The following is a 13,659-nucleotide window of genomic DNA, read 5'->3' as shown; positions in this document are numbered from 1 at the left end:
GCCAAACTTTGCGCAAGACGACCGGAAAAAAAAACCTTACAAAGTTTCAATTAATAGCAGAAAGCGGTTTGATTTCGCGAAGTGCCATATGCATTGGACAAGTGAAAAAGTGAGGTAGGATTTTTTTGAGCAATGAGAGCAAGTTCAACTTGTTCTTGTCAGATGGCTTTCACTGTCTGTGAAGGCCTCTAGGATACGATATAACCCTATTTATCAAGTTCCTGCTATTAAACACGGAGGAGGTGTGGGTTAAGTATAAAATACTCATGAAAAGAAATTAATAGTAAGTTTTTGTTTAGGGTTTGTTTTCTCGAGAAGTGTGTCACTTGTGCCAAATGAAAAGAATAAATCGGATGAATGCAGAAATGTGCAAGGACATTGTGGAAACCCATATGTTCCACATTTTTAGTCCAATATCCCCGAAAACAGCTTGTTTACACAAGATAATGACCGCAAAAACACCAGCCGGTTAGAAAAAAGCTTTTTGAAAATGACCAGTTTCGCTGTTCTGAAGTGTCTAACGCGATCTTCAGACCCCAATACCACAGAAAATTTGTAGGATCTTGTAGATCGGGTGATTAGAAAGCGAAAGCATTCAAATTGCAAAGTTCTGATGGAACAAATTTGATCAGAATGTGAACAAATACCATAAAATTTATGATAGTCTTTAATAGACTCAATACCAAAAAAATCCGCGCCTTTGTTTCAAATAAAGGGTTCCCAACAAAATATTAATAAAATATGAACCTAAAAAACCAAAAACATAAACAAAAAATATGAATAAATCATTATACTTTATTGTTTTTTACACATTTGCATTTTTTTTGCTCGGCTAAAAACGCATATTTAGGCAGACTTTTGACCAAATAATTGTCTTGAAGTAAGATATTCCACAAATCGACTCTGTTTCGTGAAAATAAAACATTTTCAATATTGTGTGCCAAATTTGGTAGCATAACGATGTAAAATGACTTAGTTATCATGTAAAACTCTTTTAACCTTTTTCGTTTGCATTTTTTTTGCTCGCTACTGTATATTACCGCGTAAATTTGTTAATACTGATTGTTATAGTAACTAAAAGACTTTTATTTTTTTCTCTCAGCGATAAAAGTCATCTGTTGACCAAAACCTAAAAAAAAAGAAAATAAAAGTTTCCCACTGACGGAAACCAAAAAAAACACTTTGTGAGTGAACCGGTTATTAAGGGATCGTAAATAAAAATCTCAATAAATGTTTGTTATTTAAAGACCTGCGAAAAAGTTGACTTTTACTTTCGATATCTGGTCTAAAACCTGGCCAAAAATATTTGGGCACATTTTCCACATCAAATAGGTACCAAATGACAAAAAAGTTATTCGGAAAAACTTACAGTAAAATCCACTTAAGTGCTTACCCACTTACCTCACGATTACCCTAAAATGCATGTACAATCCTGTAATTTATTATTTTTTTTTTTTCACTCTAGTTTTTGAGAAATTAAGTTTTAAAGATGAAATTTAGAAAAAAAAATGCTATGGTTTTTTAATTGATTTTGTATGAAATTTTGCAATATTATGCACATATTTATACCATTATTAAATGACCCGGTAGTTTTTAGTCAAATACTAAAGACTTCATTCTAATAAATATTAAAGTTCATAAGAATACAAAAAAAAAAAACTGAAACATACTTTTTTCCCGGAAAACCAAGTTTTGTTTTTTTTTTTATTTGCATTAAAGTTTTTTATATCTCAAGAATATTGTGCTCAAATTGTAGGTCATTGCAGCCAAATTGACCAAGTTATGAGTATTTAAATACTTCGCTTACGAACGTTTTAGTCCAGAGTTCAAATTAAATTAAATTAAGTTAAATCCTTCTCGCCACAACTAATGTTTTCAAAGCCGGTGTCATTCATAACTTCAAAATTACTGCACCGATTGTTTGAAATTTTTAACACTATTTTTTTTACATATTCTTAAAGGTATCCCTGGGGAAATTTTCTTAATAACATAAAATTTATAAAAATCTAAAATTAAGGGTCGCTTTTGAGGAGTTTTTTTTTCAAGGGGTCTTTACTTTTGGGGTTGCAAACTTGGGCAAACTCTTGAAATGCAAGATTGTTCTATATATTCAGCATTTCAATAATATACAGGTTATGCAATGTTGTGGCGTGTTGCGCTATTTTAAATACACGAATGTTAAATAAAACAACGAAAAAAGTGAAAATTTTTTAAATGTGTACTTCAACCCCTCCGTATGAAAAAATAGAGTTGCATGTACAATTAAATTTTTTTTTTAGAATACCAATTGATTGTCGATGTCCATATCAAATTTTTTCACCAAAATCACTTTGAAGTTAAAAAAAAAACATTTACAAAATTCACATTTGCTGGGTAAACACGAATTTTTTTTTTCGTTTTTTTTATTTTTGAGGTGGAGCTTTTCATGGGAAAGGGATGAAGCAAACAATAAAATTCGCATTTCAAGCCAGAAATAGATAAGACTTTCACTCAAGTTCTTTCTGTTATTATTCATATATTTTAATAACTCTTATAATGTGATTTGCTTTAAGTATGAACCAGTTCTTCCCCCGTGCCCCCCCCCCCCCCCGCCGCGGATCCAGGGGGGGGCGGCGCGCCGTTGGGCCCGTACTCCGTAGGACTAGCTATTGCACTTCTGTTAATAGAAATAACCTCTCAGATGACTGTTAATCACAAAATTAAAAGTTGATGATAGATAGGAACTTCCTACTTATATCTTAATATTCAAATCACTCAATCAATATCTATAACACCCACTTTAGTAAATAAATAGGTTAACTTGAATGATAAAAGAAATAAATAATGTAGGTATTGGTCAATGTTCTATTCATCAAATATTTACAACGTAAACTGCCTAGCCAGAGCGAATATTAACTTGAAACTATCCTATTATTATCTATTGTTATAACCATGACCAACTACTTACTAATTCATACTGCCTTAATCTACTATAAGTCAATCAATAGCATAATAAAATACAAAAAAATAAAAAAAAAATCCACTTACCACTGCGTTATAAAGTCAGGTTTGATTGAAAATATCGGATTAGTTCTGTTATTGGCATCCAATGTCGAATTAATATATCCTTCGGAGCTTTCAATGCCGCTTATATCGGCATATCGATGATCCATGACTTAGGCCAGACCAAATAGCAGGATGTTAATATCTTCTTCTTCTATTTCGTTTTCTATAGAATTATTATATTCAATTCTATGTGTGCTTTCTCCTCTCAAGCTCTAGAAAAAAGAAAACAACCCAACCTTAAGCCAACACAGCTACATCATTCCACCGTTTCGTTTTCGTTCCACCGTGATATTCTGGTTCTTCTTCCTATTTTTTTCGCTTTTCGGCACCCCTAAATCGTTTTCGAATTATTATGAAAATTGAATCCTTCGTAATTCGTTCCAACAACAACAACAACCCCGTAAGATATGTTTTCATCCATTTGATAAGTGGTTACAGTTAGATATGTAAACGTAGGTAATCGAATATGATGATGTGTAAGTAAGTACGTGTAAGTTGATATCTGAAACGAGAAAAAAGGACGAAAAATATAATTCGTTCTATACGGTTCAAGGTTCAAATATAATTGACGAACGTAATGAGAAATTATGCTAGCGATAGGACTTCTTTTTCAATTTCAACAAAATAAATAGTACAATCAATCAACCTTCAACTTTTCTTTCCCGAAAAAATAAGGAAGCACTAATATCGCACTTGAAAAAAATAAGGGCGGATTTTTTGGAGGTGGGCAGGACGAATCCTCATAAAACATACAAACAACTTTATCAAATCCTATTCTTGAAGTCTCAATTCAATATAGTGGTGGTAAAGGTACCTTCAATTTTGTTCAAAACAGAAGCCTCAATGGGAATGTTTTTTTTGCTAAAGCTAAAGTGTAGCTAATGTCTAGGTTTCATTTATATAAAATCGATTTCAGAGGGAGGAAAGACTAATCAAAAAAAAAAAAAATACACAGTTTTTGGTATTTGTTTGCTTTTGTTCTGTGCACAAATCGTACCTTCCTATTGGAAACTTTATAAACGTCAATTATATGTTTAAAAATAAATGCCTATCGCCGCCACCGCAAATGTATCTACTTTTATGTTTGTGTTTGCCTTATACCTTCATATGTATATACGTCGACAACGACGATCCAGGGTATAATATACGAAATATATACCATCAAGGACGATGAGAGAAATACAAAGCGCAATCGATACGAAAAAGCTTATTGAGCTATGAAATCAAAGGCGGCACTGATACCTGTAGGAGCTACATACAGCACATAGATGAAGTTAAGGCAATTCACGCGAACCCATTGAACAAGATACTTATACCTCTACTCGGTACAATGGGGGTTCAAATTCAAAAAAGCTTTAAAACCATCATCCTTGCGTTTACCCCCCCCCCCCCCCCCGCACTTATCGGTACCAATCTACACGTAGCTACTATATAAGTGTGGCAGCCAGCAGGTATAGGCCTATTATTATGTGCAGATATCTACACTCTGAGAAAAAGATTGTTTATTAAAGAAGAAGCTAATGATTACCGACACACAAACGCCAAAAGAATTTTTGCAACTTCCAAGGTTTTTGGGAAGTTTTGAAAAGAATTTTAAAATTAAGATGTCGAAACTGATAGTATGTTAAAATAAAGTTTCAAGAATGTATATTACAATATCTTTGCAGAAATAGTTTTTCTACATCAAGGATATAATAATGAGGGGTGGAGGTAGAAGGTAGGTGAAGGTTTAAATAACGAAAGAAGTCATACCTACATACATCAAATGTTTTCAAGTTATTTAATAGGTACGCTGAAAAGAATTTGGATGTCACTCTTTGTTTTCATTTGATAGGAGTTGGTTAATATTGATCTCGATTACCAGATTTATAGGAATTTGTTAAATTGAAAATAAGAGAGAATAAAAAACGTACAAAAATGCATTCTGGAAACTAAACAAAAGCAATATATCTTTTAGTTGTTAGCTTGAAAAAAGAACGATTTACTTTAAATATCGAATCAGATAATACAGACAAAGCAGACAAAGTCTTTGATATTTCTTTACTTAGAAACTATTTAAGCATTTTTGACATATAAATAAGTGCAAGTATTCAACAACTTATATGGAAAAAAATGCCAACAAGCTTTAAGCCTGAGAAGAAGAAACTGAGCATCAGACAGTTAATCAATTTTTAAACTTAAAATTTTACCAAATTTTTTAAATAATTTAATTTTTCGAAATTGTATATGCTTTCCTTTGTTTCTAATGAAATTATACCTACTAAAAATTAATTTTTGTTTTTAGTCGGAAAAAAGGTCACACTAGTACCTCCAGTTTTAAACTGAGGACCTTTTATCAATATTAGGGCAAGTATAAACTTAACTTAAAAAAAAAAAAATAACTCATTATTTCATGAAGGTTTAAAAATGTCATTCTGTTATAAAATTTGGATATTTTTCACATATTTTTCATCAAGTCTTAGGTTAAATAAAAAATTAAAGTATAATTAGAATCGTAATTAAAATCGTAAAAACTGAAAAGCTTCTGTAATTTACTGTTTGCAGATGTTTGACCTTCAGATAAAATAAAGATTATGTATAGATTTGAGTAGAACGAGACAAAAGATTTATTTCTATCGGTTTCTGGTAGACAGGTATAACGGTTTAAAAACGTTAGACTCTTATATCGTTCTTACAACTTACGGTTTGAAATTTCACACAAAAGCCAAATTTTTAATGAAATAAACATAATAATTATTATAATTTATTTAAAACAAAAGATTTAATGATAGCAATCGATTAACTATTGATAGAGTTTGAGTAATCAAAACAAAAAAGTGTTATACATATAGTAAAACAAAAATTTTTGTTGTGGTCTATTTTTTACTTGAGTAAAAAAATAAAAAATGGGAAAATAAAAATAGGTCATTCTTTGGTTAATTTTCAATGAAAAAACTTTTTGAGCCCATCATTTTGAAGGAAATTTATTCTACTGTTTTTATTTAGAGCAATGCAGATAGTCATATCTCAGTCCGAAAAAAATACGGTTAAAAAAGCAAAAAAATCAAAAAATCGCTTTTCTTGACTTTTTTTCATGTTTTTTTGGAATTATTTTTTTAAATTTTAAAAAAACATTTTTTTGATATTAAATTTGATTCTCTACAACAAGTTTTAAAATCAGTTTATCAAAATTATGCTTTGTTTACGAGGTATTTAAAAAAAATCAAAAAGGGGGCTTAGTTAAGGCATAATAACCCTACTTTGTTTACCCTACTAAAAATTTCTAAAAAACCTGAATACATAGATATGTACATTTATGTATTTAAATTTTCAAATTAAATTTTCTTTGACTTAATATTTTTTTTAACACTTTTAAGACTTTTATAACCCCATGACTTGACATTACAACGCTATTAAACCCAAGTGCAGACTGCACTTTATATTTAAATATATATAATGATAAAATATATGTACAAGAAGTAAAGTAGGCCCTGGCGTTATTTTTTCACCGTGTGTGTATTTTTGACACAACCTTTTGGAAAATATAACTCTCTAGTGATAGAACGATTAGGGTAGATCAACCTTTGGCGGGATTTAAGACTTTAAAGAACAAAATTTCAAGAATCGCTCTGCAAATCCTAAAGCTGTTTAAAATACAAGAGAATTTTCACCATTTTAACCAGCCAATGGTTCAAAATTTATAATCTGCAAGCAGTGGCGTATCCAGAAAAAAATTTGGAGGGGGCTGGAAAATTTTTTCAATTTTTTTTTACCGACTTCCAAAAAGGAGGAGGTATTCAATTCGTCTGTTTTTTTTTTTTTTTTGTTACCTCATAACTTTGGATTGAGTGAATCAATTTTAATAATTCTTTTTGTATTGGCGGGGGGCTGCAATGTGGTCCCATTTCAACTTCGTTCAGTTCTGGCCATAGAAACTATTAGAAAAACCATAAAACCTAGTTTTGATCCATGGAAGTCGGTTTTGTTTTTTGATAAAAATGATTATTTTTATTTCTTTTATCTACAAAACAATAAAATATAAGTTTTGATAATATTTTGTCAAAAAATTGCAGATTCATTGAAAAAGGCACCAAATTCACGAACAGAATTCGATAAAAAAAAATTTAAATGAGTGAGAAAATACAGAACACCTTATTTCACCTTCGGCAAGTGAATGCAGGACGTGAAAGTCTCAAAAACTAATTTTCATTGAAAGTCTTATTATTGATGTTTAATGTTGACCATTAAGATTTTGAGATATAAAAAAAAATTTTTTTCCAATATCTTTGAGAAAAAGATTATTTTTGAAAAAAAGTAAATATAAGGTACTCAAGACAATAAAATACGGCTTGATTCCATAAGAAGCTTCGCAAAATTTAACGGTAATGTAATTCGACGTCAAAATACCAAAAAAATAATTTGAAGCATTCTGAATTGGACTAAAATCCTTAAAAGAATGATCTCAACCCTCAAGGGCAACTAAGGCACTTACGCAAACAAACACAAACAACCATTTCAGAATTTGGAGGGGGCTCGATCATTCAAGATTCAGTTAACCATGTAGATTATGATGAATTCAGCTAAATAATAACATGATTTTGGAGGCTTGGGGGGGGCTTGAGCCCCCTGAGCCCCCCCCTCAATACGCCACTGTCTGCAAGACTGTTTCAAGATTTGAAGACAACGTTGTAAACAAAATTGAAAAAAGTTAAATAAAATGAAAATAGGGGAAAAAAAGATTTATTTTTGTATGTTCTTCGGAATGTTTTGGAATTATAGTTTCAATACCGAAATATATACATATAAACGTTTAAAAAATGCACGATTCGGTCACACGTACTTTCTCTTGTAGTTCAAAGACAGTGGCGTATCCAGAAAAAAATTTTTGGGGGGGGGGGGGGGCTGAAAAATTTTTCAAAAATTTTTGATAGGGTAAATGTACTACAAATTTGTCTCTTTTTTTTATTCATCTTTGATCGAGAGAAAAGCGCTGTGCTGCGGTACTGAAAGTCGTATACATTCAAAGTAACTATTTTTCCAAGTTCTTGTATCCCAAACATTTTACACAAATAGCAAGGTGTTTAGTAATCTTAAAAAAAAAAACACTTTTTCGTTCGAACTTTTTCATGTGCTGAATTCAAAACTGTTTACAGATTTATTCATATCACGTCTAGTTTTTTAGCTATACTCATCACTTTTTTCGGTATAAATGCCCATATTTCCGCAATTCGACCGAAAGTGAACTGGCATCACTTTTCAATTTCACGTGAAATTGATCTTCGATCGATTTCGAAAACTTCGAAAATGCTTCGAACTGTCAAAACTGAAGGATCATCCATTTTTATTTTGTTTCTAAAGTTAAATTACTGCTACTTTGAACATGGATGCAATTTTATTGACAACTTTATTGGAAAAAAAGCAGAATTTAAAAGAAACAATAGAAGTCACATTTTGCGAGACATATGAAATATATTAGTGAAATGCAGAACATGGGCGATATTATTGCAAATTTTCAAAGAAAAATAAATTAGATAAAGTGTAAAGCGAATGAGGTTGCAAACACAGAGGCATGATATTTCATGCCTCATGTGTTTTATGTATTTTGTATTAAATTAACAACAAATAAACATTACAAAACAATAAAAATATAAGTTTTGATAATATTTTGTCAAAAAATTGGAGATTCATTGAAAAAGATACCAAGTTCACGAGCAGAAACAAAGCGAATTGAATTCGATCAGAAAATCGAAATGAGCGAAAAAAATGTAGAACACCTAATTTCACTATCGGCAACGCAAGTGAATGCTCAAAAAGTGAAATGCAGAACGTAAAAGTCTCAAAAACTAATTTTCAATGAAATTCTTTTGATGTTTAATCCGAAATATATATTTTTTAATAATATGTTAATTTTTTAATAAAATCAGAAGCACAAACTGGAATTTGCTAAAATAAACCATTAGTTATGTTGACCACTAAGATATTCAGATATAACAAATTTGTATTTCCAATATCTTTGAGAAAAATATTATTTTTAAAAAAAGGAATATACTCAAGACAATAAAATACGACGTGATTGCATAAGAAGCTTTGCAAAATTTAACGGTGATGTAATTCGACGTAAAAACAACAAACAAATTATTTGAAGAATTCCGAATTGGACTAAAATCCTGAAAATCCCAAATCTCAACGTCAACTAAGGCACTTACTCAAACAAACAAAAACAACCATTTTAGAATTTGGAGGGGGCTCGATCATTTGAGCTGCCTCTAAATCTTAGCCCAGTCATTTTAGTCATTTTTAAGCCCAATCTGCGGAAAAATTCCTACTGGGCTGAATTTTGGTATACAGCTTAATGACGGCTTTGTTATGAAGATGTGAAAAATCGACATTGATATCGTGTCCGCGTTAAGAGTTATAGGGGTCAAAAGGTCACAAAAACTGGTTTTTCACGATTTTCAGCAAAACGGTAAGTCTTATCAAAAAATTTTCAATGCAAGAATTGTAGACCAGATTATTATATATAAAAAGTGTCATGACACTTTTTTTCCTAAGACCCACCGTTTCTTAGGCATAACGATTCAAAAAGTTGAAGTTTAGTTGTAATCGTCATAATCCTATTCCTGAAAAAAAAACTCCTAACTGAAAAGTTCCTGAAATTTCATTATTTTTTTAGCTTGAATTTCGTTCCTCAACTGTTAAGAATATGGGGAAACCAAAAAAAAATGGAAATTTTCGCCATTTTTCCGATTGGGGCCCTTCTCCCGAAACCATTTAACTGGGAATTTTTGTTTAGAATATGTCTGAAAATATACAGGGTGTGCAATAGAGAATGGACAACCCTAAAACGGCTTATAGCAACACTTATGATTGTTCTAAAAACAGATAGAAAAAAGTTCTATCGCAACCAGTTCATAAAATATGGACTTTTTTTCGTTCAGTGTATTTTAAATTTTATCATCTTATGTTTTCGTTCACTACAACCACGAATGAATGAATTTTATTTATTTCTTTTTTTTATAATTTTCTACAATAATTGGATGAGTACATAAAAGCTTTAAAAATTTCATAGCTATTGCACATTTTCGTAAAAAAAATTTTGAAATCTGTTTTTTGATGCAAAATGTAAAAAAAGTATTTTATGAAAAATTTTAAACACCTGTGGTATAAAATAAATCTATAGAAACCTAGGTGGCCTACTTTCTTAAAAATATTCTGGTATAAGGAGAATATTTTTAAGAAAGATGGCCACCTAGGTTTCTATAGATTTATTTTATACCACAGGTGTTTAAAATTTTTCATAAAATATTTTTTTTACATTTTGCATCAAAAAACAGATTTCAAAATTTTTTTTACGAAAATGTGCAATAGCTATGAAATTTTTAAAGCTTTTATGTACTCATCCAATTATTGTAGAAAATTATAAAAAAAAGAAATAAATAAAATTCATTCATTCGTGGTTGTAGTGAACGAAAACATAAGATGATAAAATTTAAAATACACTGAACGAAAAAAAGTCCATATTTTATGAACTGGTTGCGATAGAACTTTTTTCTATCTGTTTTTAGAACAATCATAAGTGTAGCTATAAGCCGTTTTAGGGTTGTCCATTCTCTATTGCACACCCTGTATATTTTCAGACATATTCTAAACAAAAATTCCCAGTTAAATGGTTTCGGGAGAAGGGCCCCAATCGGAAAAATGGCGAAAATTTCCATTTTTTTTTGGTTTCCCCATATTCTTAACAGTTGAGGAACGAAATTCAAGCTAAAAAAATAATGAAATTTCAGGAACTTTTCAGTTAGGAGTTTTTTTTTCAGGAATAGGATTATGACGATTACAACTAAACTTCAACTTTTTGAATCGTTATACCTAAGAAACGGTGGGTCTTAGGAAAAAAAGTGTCATGACACTTTTTATATATAATAATCTGGTCTACAATTCTTGCATTGAAAATTTTTTGATAAGACTTACCGTTTTGCTGAAAATCGTGAAAAACCAGTTTTTGTGACCTTTTGACCCCTATAACTCTTAACGCGGACACGATATCAATGTCGATTTTTCACATCTTCATAACAAAGCCGTCATTAAGCTGTATACCAAAATTCAGCCCAGTAGGAATTTTTCCGCAGATAAAACCTAAAATTACTGGACTATCTCTACGATTTACGAAGAAGTTTCAGTTAATCATGTAGATTATGATGAAATCAGCTAAATAGTAGCATGATTTTAGAGGCTTGGGGGGGGGCTTGAGCCCCCTGAGCCCCCCCCTCAATACGCCACTGTTCAAAGAATCCTTATCTTAAAAAACTATAATTTCAAATTAAAGATTATGGTTAAATTTTCAGAAAATGAATTCACGATAAACTAAAATTTTTAAGTTTTTTTTCAAAAACTTGTTTTTTTAATTTTTATTAAATTTAACGTTTTACGCTTCAAAATAATGAAAAAATATCTTCCAGTAAATTTTAAATGCACCCTAAGTAAATTTTAAAAATTATGTCAATTTTTGCAAATACTACAATGCCATATTTAAGTTCGCCGAATTTTTTTTATAAAAAGTTAGAACCATTACGAATATTAGATAAATACACCAATTTAAATTGAAATCATTTGCGAGAAAATTGTAACACCTCGAAAATGTTATATTAAAACTAAAATTTAACAAAATGTTTTGACCTTTTAAACTCTTTCGTGGAACTGATCTGAACTGACCTTAAAAATTGCAAGAATTAATTTTGAAACATTTTCCAAAAACAACGCTACGTACGTCCGTCATCGCAAAAAGCTCCATTCCATACAACAAAACTTCTATACAAACTTTGATTTCCACTTTATTTTAATCCCTTAATCCTGACGAAAGGGCGAAAGTTTTCAAATTGATGAAACAATTGACAATTTTTTTTGCTAAAATTCTTTGGTTTTTGATGCTATACACAAATGTTTACCCAACCCTTATTCGTGTATATACTGTCCCATGCAGTTTTCATGGTGAGTTTATATTGATGCAAATCAAAGTATTTGAACTTGACGAACTTTAAAATGGTTTCTTCAGTCTTCTATACCTACGGTGACCATCCGTCCCGGTTTACCCGGGACTGTCCCGTATTTCTACAGCTTGTCCCGGGTTTTTATTTAAGAAACCCGGGACGTATAAGTGTCCCGTATTTTGTAATTTGTCCCGTGATTGTCCCGTATTTGGACATTCTCTGTATTCAATTCAAATTCTTTTGTATTCAATATTTTAAATACTTTGTACGGAAAACAAGAAAACAGTGGCTGGAATTTAAAAATTTTTCTAAGGTAAGAATTTCGTTACCTAAGCTGCGTATTGTGCAACGAAAAGCAAAATTTTGTGCTGGTTTTGTATGAAAATTTTCGTTTCGCCTCTAGACTAGGCTAGTCTTATTTAAATGTTCGTCAATTATTTAGTTCCAGCTTCTGTTTGTCAGGTTGCTACACCAGGTAAAATGTTTTCGAATAAAGAACAACATATGGAAGAGTAAAGAACCCATTTAAGTTTCAAAACTTTTAAGGACATGTCAAAAGCTCTGTTATCATACATTTTCAAAATCATTTAAAATAAAATTAAAATGTTAAAAAACAGCTGTCCCGATTCTGATTAAAAAAATATTTTTTTAGAAGTTATTAACAGACATTATTATTAAACCATTTTTTTTATCTCTGATTTCGTAAACGACTTAAATGATTTCAACAAAAACGCTCCCATAAAATCGTTTAGGAAATCTTGATATCAAAATAAAGAAAAATTATGAAAACTCATTTAAAAAAATTTATTTTTTTTTTTTTTTGAAAAATCAATATTTTCAAAACGATCCACTGTCCCGGGTTTCGCTTCCAGAAATATGGTCACCGTATCTATACCATAACTTCGCATGAGTTAGATTAGACCGAATGTTGGAAAGAGTGTCTAATCTTAAAAAAATCCCATTAACAAATCTTCAAAATTAAAAAAGTTATAGAAAAACAAAACATAAAAAATCTGTTTCAAACTTTTGGGGCCATTGGCATCGTTTAACCTACAAAATCTTAATCAATTATACACACACTTTTTTCCTCAGTGTTCCTGTTCATTTTCGATTGAAAATGACCCAGTTGTGTGTACATAGTCATAGGAAAGTATTTTATGGGTGGTTTGTATAAGAGGTGGCAAATCAAAGTCTTCTGATGTAGCCCTCAAGTGTGCTCTTTGGGCCAAATAGTGTATAGAAGTAGGTTTTTGTATAAAAGATGACACAACAAAGAGACAAGATTTCTGCAAACCATTTCACTTCTAAAATATGTCAAACCGATGTAAATTGAAAATGGCAATGTCAACTTGAATTGAATCAGCTCTTGCAACTTATGGGTACCTAAATGAAAAAGCAACAGGAGTAATCAATGAGAGAGCGTTTTCTTCCTGAATACCTTTTGTCTTCTAATAATACACACACATAGAAACATTGATTTATAAAAATGTCACCATCGAAATGTATAAAAGAGGAAGTGAAGAAAATTTAAATGGAAAACCTATTTTTTTTAGCCATTAAGATATTGCGCTGGGGACACAAATCTATTGTTTGTTTGTGTATGTGTGTTTAAGGTAGAGAGGTATGAATGTAGGTATTTGAAAGTATA

The 13,659-nt window shown here is 30.8% G+C and overlaps 1 protein-coding gene across 2 annotated transcripts in view; it reads right to left on the bottom strand.

Moving 5' to 3' along the window:
* The window catches only part of LOC129914004 (muscarinic acetylcholine receptor gar-2), a 69,501-nt gene that overhangs the window by 6,876 nt on the left and 48,966 nt on the right, over window positions 1–13,659 (bottom strand). For both annotated transcript variants that reach the window (XM_055993027.1, XM_055993026.1), the window contains exon 2: window positions 3,028–3,547. In XM_055993027.1, coding sequence (XP_055849002.1) covers window positions 3,028–3,152 — 125 coding nt within the window. In that variant the 5' untranslated portion in view covers window positions 3,153–3,547. The remainder of the gene's footprint in view (window positions 1–3,027; window positions 3,548–13,659) is intronic.

This window comes from Episyrphus balteatus, chromosome 3, assembly GCF_945859705.1.
Source record: "Episyrphus balteatus chromosome 3, idEpiBalt1.1, whole genome shotgun sequence".
Lineage (NCBI taxonomy): Eukaryota > Metazoa > Arthropoda > Insecta > Diptera > Syrphidae > Episyrphus > Episyrphus balteatus.
Note: the sequence above shows the minus strand (reverse complement) of the source record. Positions and strands in the feature narration are given on the sequence as shown.